This window comes from Osmerus eperlanus, chromosome 2 (assembly GCF_963692335.1).
Source record: "Osmerus eperlanus chromosome 2, fOsmEpe2.1, whole genome shotgun sequence".
In the NCBI taxonomy this organism is placed as follows: Eukaryota; Metazoa; Chordata; class Actinopteri; order Osmeriformes; family Osmeridae; genus Osmerus; species Osmerus eperlanus.
Window position 1 is genome coordinate 1514012 of NC_085019.1, and position 17457 is coordinate 1531468.

Here is a 17457-nt window from a genome sequence, read left to right on the forward strand (position 1 = left end):
GCACACAGTCGAAACAGAGAGCCTGTGTGTGCATGCGCAAGTATTTGTGTGTAGGTGTGTGTGTGTGTGTGTGTGTGTGTGTGTGTGTGTGTGTGTGTAAAAGCAACCAAGCCTGATGTGCTGACATGATCACAGATACAACAGTATACAGGCATGCAGGCTAACTACACAACTTAATCACCTCACAGTGAGGGAGTATTGCTGTGTACATATATGAGTGTGTGTGAGGGTGTGTTGGGATGTGTGAGTGTGTCTGAGTGTGTGTGTGAGGGGGTGTTGGGATGTGTGAGTGTGTCTGAGTGTGTGTGTGAGGGTGTGTTGGGATGTGTGAGTGTGTCTGAGTGTGTGTGTGTGAGGGGGTACTTGTGTGTGAGGATACCAGGCTTGAGTTTTTCTCAGGGCTTTAAGACAGGATACAACACAGCTTATGTAAGTGTTCTTCATGCTTTCTCTAGGGATGGTGACTGTACTTGAGTGTACCAACTGCACGTGTGGACAAAATAGTCTCCAAATACAAGGTGTGTGTGTGTGTGTGTCACTGATGTTGCACCTTCAATCTGTTTTGTATTAAAGCTTCTCGTACAAGCTTATCCCCTGATGTGCCAGAGGGGAAGTTGAACACTAACCTGTCCTTCTGAATATTTAACACATGATAATTTATGCTTGGGGCTACTTAGGCCACTGGCCATTACTAGCATTATTAGCTAGCTTTCACTAGCTAGCTCTGAACGGATTTGAGCAGGAATGTTAGAGCTCGGCTAGCTAGCTAACACTTTTTAGCTACATTATAATTTACATTTACATTTATTCATTTAGCAGACGCTTTTATCCAAAGCGACTTCCAAGAGAGAGCTTTACAAAGTGCATAGGTCACTGATCATAACAACGAGATAGCCACAAAACATTGCGAGTAGCCAAAACATGAAGCACACATTGTGAACAACCAAAATAAGTGCCAAAGGGAAGAACCATAAGAGCATGTAGTTAAACAAGTTACAATTAAACAACATGAACTGCTATAAGTGCAAGTGTACCTGTGGAAAAAGCAAGCAACAATAATAAAAACAATATATCACAGCGAGTACAAAAATTTAAGTCAGTTACCACTAACCACAAGAGCAGCAAGTCTCTAAGCAAGAGTCATTGTGATCCTTGAGGAAACTAACATCGGGTCAAGCGAACCATTCCTAAGTACCGTTGTACTCCCGGAACAAGTGCGTCTATAATGTACTCAATTATCTGATTGTCAGCTTGCTTGCTTGCTAGTCGTTAATCTTAACACATAAATAATTTGTCTGTCATATTTGTTTCCTATGCACAATACAATCTGGAAAGAGATATCCATGAGGGCGGCATGTTTTGTCGGTCGATGAAAAAAAGCAAGAAGCCGCACAATCTGAGTGTAGGGTTAAGAGAGCAATAGCTAGATTGCTATTAGCTATTGATAGTAGCTAGTTAACATAACCTGTTATGGTCATTAAAAGTCACGTTTATAACTTCACAGGAAGTTCTAGACCTGGCCTATTTTTTCCCGGAAATATTTATCACTGTCGTGTGCATAGCCATTATAGCAGTTTGCTATTTAACGTTATGTTATATGAAACTATAGGAATGGTTGTAGTTCAATGTCAAGAAACGGTCCGTATTTTTCTAGGCACAGTTTTTACATGGGACTTACATTGAGGCGAATGGGTCTTAATACAAGGAGTTAAACCCACTCCATGTCGCAGTAGGATGAGACCTTTGGTGTGGATGTGAACGGGAGGAGGAGAGAGACAGCCTGGGCGATCAGCGCTGTTGCTCTCCTCTTCATGAGCTGTGAGTACCATCTAGTGGTCAGAGTTCAGTCATGCAACTTTCTTTTTCAAGATCGACGTGTTCAGTGTTCAGGGAATGAGTGCTTCGCTTGTCCTCCCACCCTCCCCACCATCTCTCTCTCTCTCTCTCTCTCTGTCTCACACACAAACACACACACACATCTAATGTCTTGCTGTTAGCAGAATAAACAACAGCAAGAGGCTTCTTATCCTGAGGAAGCAACAGGCATTTCCTCACTTCCTGTTTCACCAAACAAGATAAGGTGCTGATGTCCCAGTGAAGAAACACACCCTCTAAACACACACCTAAACACACACATGCGCTCCATCCCTCCACCCCTCCATCCCTCCATCCCTCCACCCCTCCACCCCTCCATCCCTCCACCCATCCATCCCTCCACCCCTCCATCCCTCCACCCCTCCAACCCTCCACCCCTCCACCCCTCCATCCCTCCACCCCTCCATCCCTCCACCCCTCCATCCCTCCACCCCTCCATCCCTCCACCCATCCATCCCTCCACCCCTCCATCCCTCCACCCCTCCACCCCTCCAACCCTCCACCCCTCCATCCCTCCACCCCTCCACCCCTCCAACCCTCCACCCCTCCACCCCTCCACCCCTCCACCCCGCCCCTGTGAGAGGGACTGCCCCTCCAGCTCTCAGGGTCCATCTGTAGGAGTAGCTGTTTCTCTCCCTCTGACCCCCCCCCCCCCACACACACACACACACACATCGCAGCGTGCAGGATGGAGAGCAGGGCCGTATACCTGCCTCTTTGGTCTCAGATATTCTTTACTTTCTTCATGCGTGTCTCTTCCTCCACCTCTCCACACGCAGGGACAGGAGAGGAGAGCCAGACCTGTGAGTATGACTTTAGATTACATTAGTACTCTGTGAGGATTAGGTCACGTTACTCTGGTACTCTGTGAGTTTGAGTTCCTGTAACTGGTATCCTGTGAGCGTTAGTTTGTATTCATTCGTACTTTGTGAATATTAGTTTATAACACACTGATGTTGTGTGAACAAAGCTAGAATATAATATAATATTTAATATGTTTAATAAGCCATGGAGAGCTAGAGGAACTCAGAGACAGTTTGAGGCCAGTTAGCGCCTCTCGTATGATCTGATGAAAGAGGGTTATTTTTACGCTATTTTTACTCCTCAACTGTTCTTCTGGAAGGAAGCGGGAACACTATTGTCTCACCCTGTGTTCTCACGCCGTTTCTCTGATTGATTGAAGGTATTTTTAGTGAACTGCAGCTGGTTTCTGTTTGCATCAGCGTGAGATGGATGAACTTCCGATCCCACAGCACATGTGTGTGTGTGAGGGTGTGTGTAAGGGTGTATGAGGGTGTGTGTATGTGTGTGTGTGTGTGTGTGTGTGTGTGTGAGAGAGAACCTCAAAAAGCCCCTCATACAGGATTGGTGTAACAGGGAACTTGCGACATACAAAGCTGTAACAACAGGGAGAATGTAGCCTTTAAAGGGTCTGTAAAGCAGAACTGAAAATGAGTTTTAAGTTCATCACACGACAGAAGAATGGGTTGTACCCATCCATTTTCAAATGAGAAAAAACACAGACAAGTATGTTAAATTAGGCTTTGAAATCGTGAGAAAATCATCAGTCATCTCTGCTTGAGACTGGGGGGGCGTGTCGTCTGTAGGAGCTGAAGCTCCGCCCCCTCGAATTTATTGAATATAGCAACAACAGCAACACTAGCTAAATCAATTGCAGATATCAGAACAGACCTACCTGCAGTCTCTGAGTGTGTTATGTGTTAATTACTTTGTCTTTGCATCAGACAAAGTAATTAACATGACCCAAAGGTTCATAACGAACCATCGTTGTGTTTACCCAATTTTACCCAATACAAAAACAAATAAAAATAATTTTCTTTAACCTTTGCAATGTGGGGGGTCTGAGACAGCCCAACGGTTAGAAGAAAATGCGGGTTAAACCACATGTTTTTTTTTTTACAAATCTTACCTGCTGTCTTTACCACCACTGTAGCTAGACAGTTGACTTTGTTAGAGCTGAACTGTAACAGTTCATTAATTAGACACCCATTTCCAAAGCTAAGTACCCAGGGAGATTTGAACCTGCAACCTCTTGATCTGTAGTCCAATGCTCTACTGCCGAGCGCTGCCCACCGTAAATGGCTGAGTGTGTCTGGTGCAGCGGGCCATGCCAGCCCCCCTGGCCAGCTGGGCTCAGGGCCGGCGTTGTGGATCCATCATGGAGGATGCAGGATAAATGGCTGCTTTGTTGGGGCAGCTTAGCTTCAGTGACATTGTTTAGCTGCAGTGTGTGTGTGGGTGCAGGGTGTGGGTAGAGGGGTGTGTGTGTGTGTGTACATGGTTGTGTGTGGGTGCAGGGTGTGTGTGTGTGTGTGTAGATGGTTTTGTGTGGGTGCAGGGTGTGTGTGTGTGTGTGTGTGTGTGTAGATGGTTGTGTGTGGGTGCAGGGTGTGTGTGTGTGTGTGTGTGTGTGTGTGTGTGTGTGTGTGTGTGTGTAAATGGTTGTGTGTGGGTGCAGGGTGTGTGTGTGTGTGTGTAGATGGTTGTGTGTGGGTGCAGGGTGTGTGTGTGTGTGTGTGTGTGTAGATGGTTGTGTGTGGGTGCAGGGTGTGTGTGTGTGTGTGTGTGTGTGTGTGTGTAAATGGTTGTGTGTGGGTGCAGGGTGTGTGTGTGTGTGTGTAGATGGTTGTGTGTGGGTGCAGGGTGTGTGTGTGTGTGTGTGTGTGTGTAGATGGTTGTGTGTGGGTGCAGGGTGTGTGTGTGTGTGTGTGTGTAAATGGTTGTGTGTGGGTGCAGGGTGTGTGTGTGTGTGTGTGTAGATGGTTTTGTGTGGGTGCAGGGTGTGTGTGTGTGTGTGTGTGTGTAAATGGTTGTGTGTGGGTGCAGGGTGTGTGTGTGTGTGTGTGTGTGTGTGTGTAGATGGTTGTGTGTGGGTGCAGGGTGTGTGTGTGTGTGTAAATGGTTGTGTGTGGGTGCAGGGTGTGTGTGTGTGTGTGTAGATGGTTGTGTGTGGGTGCAGGGTGTGTGTGTGTGTGTGTGTGTGTGTAGATGGTTGTGTGTGGGTGCAGGGTGTGTGTGTGTGTGTGTGTGTGTGTGTGTGTGTGTGTAGATGGTTGTGTGTGGGTGCAGGGTGTGTGTGTGTGTGTGTGTGTGTGTAGATGGTTGTGTGTGGGTGCAGGGTGTGTGTGTGTGTGTGTGTGTGTGTAGATTGTTGTGTGTGGGTGCAGGGTGTGTGTGTGTGTGTGTGGTGTGTGTGTAGATGGTTGTGTGTGCCCCTTGCAGAGGAAGGGAGGGTGAGCTTTCCTTCCTCTTCCCCTGGATGGAGGGCCAAGGCCAGACTCTGCTTCAAGGCTCTTCACCTGAGAGACAGAGAGAGTGTGTGTGTGTGTGTGTGTCCATGTTTGTGTTTTTTTTTTTGTGTGTGTGTGAAGGTTCTCTGTGTGTTCCTTGTGCGTGTGCAGTTACATTTGCGTGTTCTTGTCATGGTTAAGTGTGTTTGTTCTGACTTGTGCGTGTGTTCTAACAGCGTGTGTGTGTGTGTGTGTGTGTGTGTGTGTGTGTGTGTGTGTGTGTGTGTGTGTGTGTGTGTAGCATACACCATCAACAGTGTGCACCTCACCTTGCTTCCTTCGGCTGATGTGGCGAGCGGTACCCATGTGACCTTGCGCTGTGAGGTCAGCGTTAGCCACGGCTCCTCTGTCCCTCTGACGCATCACTTCCTGTTACTGCGTGACGACGTAGAGGTCTACTCCAAGAACTCCAGCAACGCCACCGTGTCCTACTTCCTGTTACCGGCCCGGGCCGCCCACTCAGGCACCTACGAGTGCAGGGTCAAAGTTCACGACAAGAGCAGGGCCAGCCATGGCCGCAAACTCACCGTCACAGGGTATGACATGCTTGCAGGACAGTTCTATGGGTCATGTTTATCTATGGCGTTTGGCAAGCTCACCTCCATAACCTGATGCCCCACCAACACTTCTCCACACCCTACCTCCACCCCTACCTCCACCCCCTACCTCCCACCCCTACCTCCCCCCCTACCTCCACCCCTACCTCCACCCCTGCCTCCACCCCTACCTCCCCCCCTACCTCCACCCCTACCTCCCCCCCTGCCTCCCCCCCCTACCTCCACCCCTACCTCCCTTCCTGCCTCCCCCCTACCTCCCCCCTGCCTCCACCCCTACCTCCCCCCCTACCTCCCCCCCCCACCTCCCCCCCTGCCTCCACCCCCCACCTCCCCCCCTGCCTCCCCCCCTACCTCCCCCCTGCCTCCACCCCTACCTCCCCCCTACCTCCCCCCCCACCTCCCCCCCGCCTCCACCCCCACCTCCCCCCCTGCCTCCCCCCCTACCTCCCCCCTGCCTCCACCCCTCCCCCCCCCAGGCCTGCAGGCTCCACAGCTGCAGCTGAGTGTTCTCCAGCAGTTCCAGGGGGAGGAGGTCACGGCCACCTGCAGCGCCCCCCTGGAGGAGGGCTCGCTCACCTTCCACTTCTACCTGGACCAGGAGCATCTCAAGACTGTGAGGCGCACTGCAGACACACACACTACACACACACACACACTACACACACACACACACCGCCACACTCACACACACCGCCACACTCACACACACCACTGCAGACATGCCAGTGTGACTGTAGTCTCGCCAGTCAAACTGATCAATCAAACAACTACCGCCCCCCAATCAGTCAGTAGTGTCTCCATGGCGACCGCCCACCGATCAATCAGTGGTGTCTCCATGGCGACCGCCCACCGATCAATCAGTGGTGTCTCCATGGCGACCGCCCACCGATCAATCAGTGGTGTCTCCATGGCGACCGCCCACCGATCAATTAGTGGTGTCTCCATGGCTCCGTCAGGTGCGTTCCAAGAACACGTCAGCGGAGACCCGTGTACTGCTGGACCACCCTGGGGACAGGAAGCTGTACTGCGCCTTCACCGTCACCACGGTGCCACAGGCCGGACTGTCCAATCACAGCAACACCGTTGGGGTCTTGGTGAAAGGTGATTGGTTGTTGGGATCTGGGTCGTCAGTCAGGCTAGACAATGGTTGGGCGGAGGAGGAAAAAGGGGCGTGTCTCAAACTACACAGGAAACCTGTGTTACTGTAATCAACAGAAACGTCTTCCATCATGTGATATATTTTATTACGGTTTTAACAGTGTTCATACTTTGTTATAACCAGTGAGCTTTGTTACGTAATAACACATCAAGACACACGTTTACTTACGTTTACTCGATAGAAATAAAGGATTTTTTGTTGTTGTTGCTTTATTCCACCTGTGGATGCTGTGCTAGGCCTTTTCATCACCCCCGTCATGAACGTCCTGCCCTCCAAGAACCTGGTGGAGGGGGACTTGGTGGAGTTCGTATGTAAGGTGGTGGAGCCTCCGTCCAACACTGAGGTCTTCCTTACCAAGGAGCGCAAGGTCCTGAAGAAGGGTCTGACCAGCCTGGTGCACCGCTTCCAGGTGTGGGTCGAGGACTCGGGAGAGTACGACTGCAAGGCAGAGACGAGGAACGTGCAGAAGGGGACCTCAGAGAGCATCCTCGTCACGGGTGAGGCTGTTTAGCACGTTTAGCACTCATTTCAAGTTTGTCGTTCTGCGCAATAAGTCTTAGATGTGGTATATACATGCAAATAAATGCATATTTGTGCCAAAATATATGCACACACATGTAGCAGCCTTGACCTTACGTTAATACTTTCTTGCTTGATACTCAACTAGTAATGCCTGCCTTCCACAGAGCTTTTCTCCAGGCCAGTCCTCACGATGGATCCCAGAGAGGTGTTCGAGGGCGAGCACTTCACCCTCACCTGCTCTGTCTCCCGTCTGGCCTCCGAGAGGCTCCGCCCCCAGGACGTCCACTTCTCCTTCTTCAAGGATCAGCGCCCCCTGGAGGTCCATGGAGGCAGCTACAGCTCCGTTGCCCAGCCGTCCAGCAGCGCTGACTACTCCTGCAGGGCCCAGGGGCTGAGCCAGGGGAGCCTCGTCGCCAAGAACAGCACCCACCTCCACTTGGAGGTCAAAGGTGAACGGAAGCAGGGTTTGTCTCTCGTCGCCTCGTTTGGATTTGTGACAAGAACCGTCACATGGGTTTAGAGGTTGTCTGTTCTCTAAGGATGTGTCCACGTGCGTGTGGTTATGTACTCACTACGTTGTGTTAACTTTTATTAACCTCTTCTCCTCTTCTTCCTCCTTTGTAATTTTCATTTCCTACTATTCTTCTCCTCCTCCCAAATCCTCTTTTGTTCTTTCAACTCTAATACCCTCTCCCTCCTTCCCCATCGCTCCCTCTCTCCCTCCTCCCTCCTTCCCTGCCTCTCTCCCTCTCTCCTTCAGTACCTGTGTCTGTGCCCCTGCTGTCTGTGGTGGGGGGCAGTCTGGTTCTGGGTAGGCCCTTCCAGCTGCTCTGCCAGTCCTCCCAGGGCAGCCTCCCCATCAGCTACGTCCTGCGTGGGCCCCTGGGGGGGGCAGAGGTCAAGGTGGTGTCGAGGAGCGAGGAGCGCGCCCTCTTCAACGTCTCGTCCATACAGAAAGCCTCTGACATCAGCAGCTTTGTCTGTCTGGCCAGCAACAACAACCCTGGGGCCGCCCCCAGGGAGGGCGCGGCCGGCTGGCTCCAACACGCCAGCATCATCGGTGAGGCAACTCCAACATGCATTTAATATACTATAAGGATATTGTAAACATGCATTAATTGTATGTCGCTTTTAATGAAATCGAAACACATTGAATCCGAGAGTGCTGGCTGTGCCTACACGATTAGCGGCTATGACAACATGGAAGTACAGTTACAGTTATTCTACCAACGGAGATCGCCAAGGTAGCACAAAGTCGCTAGATTTGTCTCTAGCGAAGGTGAAAAGTTGCTCAAGTCTGTGTGAACCTTCTCTCCGTCCTCCCCAGAGCCCGTGTCCCGGCCGGTCCTGAGGGTGTCCCCTGCCCCCGGCCAGGCAGCGGAGGGGGACCACCTGACCCTCACCTGCTCTGTGCAGCGAGGAACGCCCCCCATCACCTTCACCTGGTTCCACACCACCTCCGCCAAGCCCCTCGCCTTCAGGACAACCAATGAGCTGTCAGGATCCCACGTCATCACAGACCTCGGGCAGAAGCACGCCGGCGGGTATTACTGCGTCAGCGCCAACCCCTCCAACCACAGCCAGCAGAGCGTCGTGGTTACCATGGGAGGTGAGAGGAGGGGTCGCTCTGAAACTGCAGTCGCACACACACACACAGGCTGAAATGGGCTGAACCTTGACCCGATGACCTGTAACTCTGTCTGTGGATGACCTGTAACCCTGTCTGTGGATGACCTTTAACCCTGTCTGTGGATGACCTTTAACCCTGCCTGTGGATGACCTGTAACCCTGTCTGTGGATGACCTGTAACCCTGTCTGTGGATGACCTTTAACCCTGTCTGTGGATGACCTGTAACCCTGTCTGTGGATGACCTGTAACCCTGTCTGTGGATGACCTTTAACCCTGTCTGTGGATGACCTGTAACCCTGTCTGTGGATGACTTGTAACCCTGTCTGTGGTTGCTGTGTGCAGTGAGCGTGGCGGGCTGGAAGAAGGGGACGATCGCAGTGGTCTGTGTCCTCCTCACCCTCACCCTCATCCTCATCCTGCTAGCCAAGAAACGGCTTCTTCCCTTCCAGAGGAGGAAGAGGTCAGCTGAACTGTCAGTGTGAGTAGTGAGCCTGGGACACACTCTGCCTCTCTATACCTCCCTGTAGCTCTGCCTCTATATCTCCCTGTAGCTCTGCCTCTATATCTCCCTTAGCTCTGCCTCTACATCTCCCTGTAGCTCTGCCTCTATACCTCCCTGTAGCTCTGCCTCTATATCTCCCTGTAGCTCTGCCTCTATATCTCCCTGTAGCTCTGCCTCTATATCTCCCTGTAGCTCTGCCTCTATATCTCCCTGTAGCTCTGCCTCTATACCTCCCTGTAGCTCTGCCTCTATATCTCCCTGTAGCTCTGCCTCTATATCTCCCTTAGCTCTGCCTCTATATCTCCCTGTAGCTCTGCCTCTATATCTCCCTGTAGCTCTGCCTCTATACCTCCCTGTAGCTCTGCCTCTATATCTCCCTTAGCTCTGCCTCTATATCTCCCTTAGCTCTGCCTCTATACCTCCCTGTAGCTCTGCCTCTATATCTCCCTGTAGCTCTGCCTCTATATCTCCCTGTAGCTCTGCCTCTATATCTCCCTGTAGCTCTGCCTCTATATCTCCCTGTAGCTCTGCCACTATATCTCCCTGTAGCTCTGCCTCTATATCTCCCTGTAGCTCTGCCTCTATATCTCCCTGTAGCTCTGCCTCTATATCTCCCTGTAGCTCTGCCTCTATATCTCCCTTAGCTCTGCCTCTACATCTCCCTGTAGCTCTGCCTCTATATCTCCCTTAGCTCTGCCTCTATATCTCCCTGTAGCTCTGCCTCTATATCTCCCTTAGCTCTGCCTCTATATCTCCCTGTAGCTCTGCCTCTATATCTCCCTGTAGCTCTGCCTCTATACCTCCCTGTAGCTCTGCCTCTATATCTCCCTTAGCTCTGCCTCTATATCTCCCTTAGCTCTGCCTCTATACCTCCCTGTAGCTCTGCCTCTATATCTCCCTGTAGCTCTGCCTCTATATCTCCCTGTAGCTCTGCCTCTATATCTCCCTGTAGCTCTGCCTCTATATCTCCCTGTAGCTCTGCCTCTATATCTCCCTGTAGCTCTGCCTCTATACCTCCCTGTAGCTCTGCCTCTATATCTCCCTGTAGCTCTGCCTCTATACCTCCCTGTAGCTCTTCCTCTATATCTCCCTGTAGCTCTGCCTCTATATCTCCCTGTAGCTCTGCCTCTATATCTCCCTGCTGCTCTGCCTCTATATCTCCCTGTAGCTCTGCCTCTATATCTCCCTGTAGCTCTGCCTCTATATCTCCCTGTAACTCTGCCTCTATATCTCCCTGTAGCTCTGCCTCTATATCTCCCTGTAGCTCTGCCTCTATATCTCCCTGTAGCTCTGCCTCTTTATCTCCCTGTAGCTCTGCCTCTATATCTCCCTGTAGCTCTGCCTCTATATCTCCCTTAGCTCTGCCTCTATATCTCCCTGTAGCTCTGCCTATATATCTCCCTGTAGCTCTGCCTCTATATCTCCCTGTAGCTCTGCCTCTATATCTCCCTGTAGCTCTGCCTCTATATCTCCCTGCTGCTCTGCCTGTATATCTCCCTGTAGCTCTGCCTCTATATCTCCCTGTAGCTCTGCCTCTATATCTCCCTGTAGCTCTGCCTCTTTATCTCCCTGTAGCTCTGCCTCTATATCTCCCTTAGCTCTGCCTCTATATCTCCCTGTAGCTCTGCCTCTATACCTCCCTGTAGCTCTGCCTCTATACCTCCCTGCAGCTCTGCCTCTATACCTCCCTGTAGCTCTGCCTCTATATCTCCCTGTAGCTCTGCCTCTATATCTCCCTGTAGCTCTGCCTCTATATCTCCCTGTAGCTCTGCCTCTATATCTCCCTGTAGCTCTGCCTCTATATCTCCCTTAGCTCTGCCTCTCTATACCTCCCTGTAGCTCTGCCTCTATATCTCCCTGTAGCTCTGCCTCTATATCTCCCTGTAGCTCTGCCTCTATATCTCCCTGCAGCTCTGCCTCTATATCTCCCTGTAGCTCTGCCTCTATATCTCCCTTAGCTCTGCCTCTATATCTCCCTGTAGCTCTGCCTCTATACCTCCCTGTAGCTCTGCCTCTATACCTCCCTGCAGCTCTGCCTCTATACCTCCCTGTAGCTCTGTCTCTATACCTCCCTGTAGCTCTGCCTCTATATCTCCCTGTAACTTTGTGTCCCTGTAATTAAACGTTTAAACCAGCTAATTATTCAGATGGGTAAAGGTTGGAAGGCAGGCCTACAAGAGCGCATCTCTCCAGCTCAAGCCCACAGTCAGTCCTGAAGCACACAGATCACATACCATGTCTCAGCCAATGGAATGTGTTCAGAAGTTCTTCCTGTTAGAATTGTGTGTTGATTGTAATCTCATTTCCTGTCCTGCTCAGGAAACCGGCTGGTACCAAAACAGATGGGGAGGGGGCAGAGGTCACCTTGGGCTTACTCAACGAAGCCGCCAATGGTAAAGTCTAATGTTATTATTATTATTACTATTTTGACTACAGTATGTGGGGACTGTGCCACACCTTACTGCCCCTGTCTGTCTCCAGCCATGTACCTGATGCTGTACGTGGCATGTTTGAAGGCTAGACAAATGGATACGTTCCTTTTCCTTTACGAACGATCAAATCGAATCAAATCAAGAACTCGCCTGAATGTATACTGTTACTTTACCGGCAACATTTCCCGTGACCTACATGCAAGCTGCCCTGTGTCCCTGTGTCTCTGTGTCTCTGTGTCCCTGTGTCTCTGTGTCTCTGTGTCCCTGTGTCTCTGTGTCCCTGTGTCTCTGTGTCTCTGTGTCTCTGTGTCCCTGTGTCTCTGTGTCTCTGTGTCTCTGTGTCCCTGTGTCTCTGTGTCTCTGTGTCTCTGTGTCCCTGTGTCTCTGGGTCCCTGTGTCCCTGTGTCCCTGTGTCTCTGTGTCTCTGTGTCTCCGTGTCTCCGTGTCTCTGTGTCTCCGTGTCTCTGTGTCCCTGTGTCTCTGTGTCCCTGTGTCTCCGTGTCTCTGTGTCTCCGTGTCTCCGTGTCTCCGTGTCTCTGTGTCTCTGTGTCTCTGTGCTGCAGTCACTCCAGGGGTCATGGGGAGGAGTGTGTGGAGTGAGCATGTCTCAGGATCAGGTCAGTTTAACACCGAGTTGTACCTTACTTCCTTGTCTGAAACTAACTTCTTCAGTCCAAGTCTATCTATTTAGTTATTGTTTATTATCATAGTGTATGTTTGTGTGTGTGTCTCTGTGTGTGAATGTGTGGGTGATGCGTGTCTGTGTGTGTGTGTGTGTGTGTGTGTGTGTGTGTGTGTGTGTGTGTGTGTGTGTGTGTGTGTGTGTGTGTGTGTGTGCGTGTGTGTTTGTGTGTGTGTGTGTGTGTGTGTGTGTGTGTGTGTGTGTGTGTGTGCGTGTGTGTTTGTGTGTGTGTGTGTGTGTGTGTGTGTAGAGTCAGATGAGCTGAGCCACGAGGAGCATCCAGAGGCAGCACAGACTCAGTACACTGAGGTCCTGCCCCCACCTGCCAACCCTGACCGAGGTGAGGACACCTGGCGAGGAAGAGGAGGATATCAGATGATGATGATGATAGATTGTAACTTCTTCAGTTGTCCTGTTTGTCTGGACTGACACACCACATAGACACAGTGTGTTCATAAAAGAGGATGTGTGTATGACAGCTGTGTTTGCCTCCCCAGCTCCTGTGAAGCCAGGAACAGACACAGTGTACAGCGAGGTGCAGGGCTCTGTGCAAGGTAACAGAAACATCCTCTTCCTGCCTCTAGTCCGGTAACACCCAGCCAATCAGATGACAGACCCCGCCTTTCTCAGGAAGGGGGCCAAAGACTCTTGATGTGAAATGTAAACACTTGGAGCATTGTCTCAAAGAGAATGTGCCATTAAAGGAGCCCACTCAGCACAGCTGAGTGTTCACTTCCTGTTCGCGTCCAAGTCAACTTCCTGTTTCAACAATAGCGGCCAAACGGAGGCCCCATCGTCAAGCTTTTAACCCCTAACAGAAGGGACTGTTCCATTGTGTGATAACCCAGGGAAAAATAGCCTGCTCATCATCCACCCACTATGACCATTGTTAAGCTTTTGACCTTCTCCTTCCAAATGTTACTACGTGTGCGCATGCATGGTAGCAGCCCAGGGGAACAGAGAATACAATAATGGGTGATGTCTTGGCCTTGTAAGACTGGAGCAGCCAGCCTGGACACACACAGCTTCACAGTATGTCTGTATGTTTGAGGCTATGCTATGATGAGTCTTGAGAAGCATTCACTCCTACCAGAGATGGAAGAAACCATGTACAAATACTTTGTTACTGTACTTACGTAGATGTTTCTGGTATCGGTACTTTCCTTTCTAAAAAGGTTTTGAAAAAATATTTTGGTTGAAAAATACTTTCGAAAACAAAAAAATCCAAAAGAAAGTTTGAAGAGTACTTGATGAGGACTCTACTAGACTCTACTGTACTCTACTATTGCACTCTGCTCTGCTTTAGTTTGCTCTTTTAGGCTTCTCTGTTCTCCTATGTCCTTTCACTGTGTGAAAAAAAGTTTTGAAAGCTTGAAAAAATATTTTCGAAAAGTTTTGATAGGTTGAAAAAATCATTTCAAAAAGTTTTGACAGGTTGAAAAAATCATTTCGAAAAAAGCTTTTGAAAGAAAAATTACAACACATTTCCAAAGCTTGAAAACATGTTTTCAAAAAAAGTTTCAATAGGTTGAAAGAATATATATTTTTAAAAGGTTTAAAAAATAAAAGGGGGAGCAGGCCAGCTCTTTACTCACCAGTTCCTTAAGTTCCTGAGTTTGTCCTGTTTTGATTTTGCAGGTGTCTCAGAACAGGCTGACGGAGTGAGTAGGGAACCATGCATGCCTCACACACACACACACACACCTCTCACACACAGCACAAGCACACTCACACACACAGCACACACATATGCACACACACATTACACACAGTACACTCATTGTACACACAATGGCTGACAGAAGCTTGTATTGTCTCAGAGGGACCCCTTATGGAGAGAAAGTGTCTCACATTGTCAGAAGGTTCTGGAGTCTGTCTGTCCTGCCTGGTTCACAGTCCCTCCTGAGGGACCCTGATGGCTCTGCTGTGTCACACTGGAGAGAGAGAGAGGAGACAGGCATGAGCAGTGGGGACATCACTCTATCTCACTCTCTCTCTCTCTCTCTCTCTCTCTCTCTCTCTCTCTCTCTCTCTCTCTCTCTCTCTCTCTCTCTCTCTCTCTCTCTCTCTCTCTCTCTGCCTCTGTCTCTTTTTCTCCCTCCCCCCCTCCTGCAGGCTTCTCAGCAGGGTTCAGTGGAGTACGCCGAACTGAACCACAATGACAACCGTGACCATGACGACTACGTAGAACACTGCAGCGTCAACATTCACAGTGACCGTGGCGACCACAATGGTCCAGAAGACCACGGGAACCACTTCAATAACGGTAGCCATGGCAACCTCAACGGCAACTGTGACCATGCCGACCACAACAATTGCGCTGATAATGGTGACTATGACGACCATGGTGATTGTAATGAATAGAACGCCAGGTGAACACCTCTGGTGATGACACAGATTCTAGACTTGTCGGTTGTACTGCAAACTCTCTCAGAACACACCAGGAATATTTATTCTCTAACTTATTCAGCTACTCGACCAGCCTGAGCTGTTACTGCACACACTACTTTATCAGTAATGCTGCATTTTTAAACAGTAAACACATTTTGTATATTTTTTTACACCTTTTTCTAAATGGCCGTGCAGACTGTCACCTGGTAGTGTTCTGTTGTGATCTCCTAATAAAGAGAGCATGCTCTGTGTCTGTGTGTCAGACTGTCTGAGTATTGATGGGAACAGGATCCACACACACAGTGACACACACACACACAGTGACACACACACACAGTGACACACACACACAGTGACACACACACACAGTGACACACATACACAGTGACACACACACACAGTGACACACACACACACAGTGACACACACACACAGTGACACACACACACACAGTGACACACACACACAGTGACACACACACACAGTGACACACATACACAGTGACACACATACACAGTGACACACACAGTGACACACACACAAGGCCAGGGCTTTATCAAGTGCATCCTTGTTTCCTTCCTTGCTTCCTTCCTTCCTCCCTCCCTTGAGGAAACACACTTTATTGATCTTATGTAGTGGATGGATCTTTCGTCACTTGATCAAAAGTAGACTCATCAAGGCTAGAAGGGAAAATGTCTGCAAGACAGATGATATAGGAATATGAACTGAACTGTCCTCACAGCTAACCACAATGTAGGTCGATCCACTCAGGAGTCAAGCACAAGTCTAGCCAAGTGCCAAGGCTGCAGTGTTGCCAGTGTCCACTAGGGGCCCCCCCTCTGACGGTCCTGAAATAGAACCTGACCCAGTCCACCTGGGTTCCATGCCAGAAGAGGCAGTCTGACACTGTTGTCACAGCATCAAGTCTTTGTTAGAGGGTGATTCATCCCCCCATCAAACTGCAAACAGGGGCTGGGAATGTTCACAAAGCAGAAACTCAGAATACACACACACACACACGCAAACACACAGATGCTGTTGACAGTAAGCTCACCAGTGGCCTGGTTGTGATGGGATGCAGAGAGTGTCTAGGACGCAGGCTGGGGACCCTGAACCTCAGATGACACTGACAGCCTACCAACAGCTTAGCTGCCATCATCTGCCCCACACACACACACACACACGCAGACACACACATTCACACACACACCTATAGGAGCTGCTATTTCTCTTCATTATAAAGGCATGATGAGCTAGGGTCGATACTGGAGCAGTAATGCCTCAGTGTGTGTACGTGAGAGAATGTGAGGGCGAGCGTGGAGGCACAGGGCTGGGAGCGTGCCTGTGTGTGTGTGTGTGTGTGTGACTGTCTACATATCAGATTACTGTGCTTTTAGATTACTAGAATAAATGGGGCTTAAAATGTTTCAGGAAAATAAAAGCCATCCCAGCTCTGCTCCTCTCAGGACCTCAGTGCCAACTGTCTAGGTTTCTGCCTGTCTAAAATAGGTTTCTGCCTGTGTAAAATAGGTTTCTGCCTGTCTAAAATATCCATACGATGACATCACACAGTCTTACTATAAAGGGTGTCCCAGTCAGGTGTCCCAGTCAGCTGATTAATCATGTGACCCCAGATTTACGAAAGCAAAGAAACAATCACGAAAGTCATTCAGTGATTAAATCAAAAGCATCTCAGCTGCCTCTGACCTACAATTAGGTTGACTCAGGGGACTGGAGAGTTGTGTAAACACAGGGAGGAGAAGAAGTTGTTAACACTGTATTAATACTCCCAGCGCTGCAGGAACAGGCTTCAGTCTGGGTAACGTTATGGCGGGGGAAATGTGATAGGCTGGCTGTAGGTCATCCAGGGAGTGTGGCTAAATATGAAAAGTCTCTCCTAAAGTCCAGATGAGGTCTTCTGTAATCTGGTGGAGCACGATGGGACTTCCAGCTCCAAGCAGGTGCAGACGTCTTTCTCCCAGACTCCTTCAGGGTGTCTCTCTTCTCCTCCACTCCTCTCCTGTCTCCTTCCCTCCTTCTCTCCTCTCCTGTCTCCTCCTCCTCTCTTCTCATATGGAGTTCCTCCCCTGTCAGTGATCCTGTGTTCAGGACCCTGTCAGTGATCCAGTGTTCAGGACCCTGTCAGTGATCTTGTGTTCAGGACCCTGTCAGTGATCTTGTGTTCAGGACCCTGTCAGTGATCTTGTGTTCAGGACCGTGTCAGTGATCCAGTGTTCAGGACCCTGTCAGTGATCCTGTGTTCAAGACCCTGTCAGTGATCATGTGTTCAGGACCCTGTCAGTGATCCTGTGTTCGGGACCCTGTCAGTGATCCTGTGTTCAGGACCCTGTCAGTGATCATGTGTTCAGGACCCTGTCAGTGATCCTGTGTTCGGG

The 17457-nt window shown here is 49.9% G+C and overlaps 1 protein-coding gene across 1 annotated transcript; it reads left to right on the forward strand.

The window, feature by feature from the left end:
• The first annotated feature begins 2543 nt into the window (after positions 1-2543).
• Positions 2544-15312, forward strand: pecam1a (platelet and endothelial cell adhesion molecule 1a). The gene is made up of 15 exons (XM_062487230.1): positions 2544-2678; positions 5428-5718; positions 6217-6356; positions 6700-6844; positions 7139-7399; positions 7589-7873; positions 8185-8484; positions 8752-9033; positions 9397-9532; positions 11876-11949; positions 12552-12605; positions 12921-13010; positions 13168-13224; positions 14309-14331; positions 14786-15312. Exons 1-15 carry the CDS (start codon positions 2564-2566, stop codon positions 15032-15034), a joined length of 2502 nt encoding a protein of 833 aa, XP_062343214.1. The 5' UTR covers positions 2544-2563; the 3' UTR covers positions 15035-15312.
• The last annotated feature ends 2145 nt before the right edge of the window (positions 15313-17457 follow it).

Bases quoted from the DNA above. Each gene is read 5' to 3' on its own strand.
- pecam1a (XM_062487230.1), top strand. From the start codon at position 2,564: ATGGAGAGCAGGGCCGTATACCTGCCTCTTTGGTCTCAGATATTCTTT. The intron at 6,357-6,699 runs GTGAGGCGCACT...TGGCTCCGTCAG, and splicing joins ACCAGGAGCATCTCAAGACT to GTGCGTTCCAAGAACACGTC. The intron at 6,845-7,138 runs GTGATTGGTTGT...ATGCTGTGCTAG, and splicing joins CGTTGGGGTCTTGGTGAAAG to GCCTTTTCATCACCCCCGTC.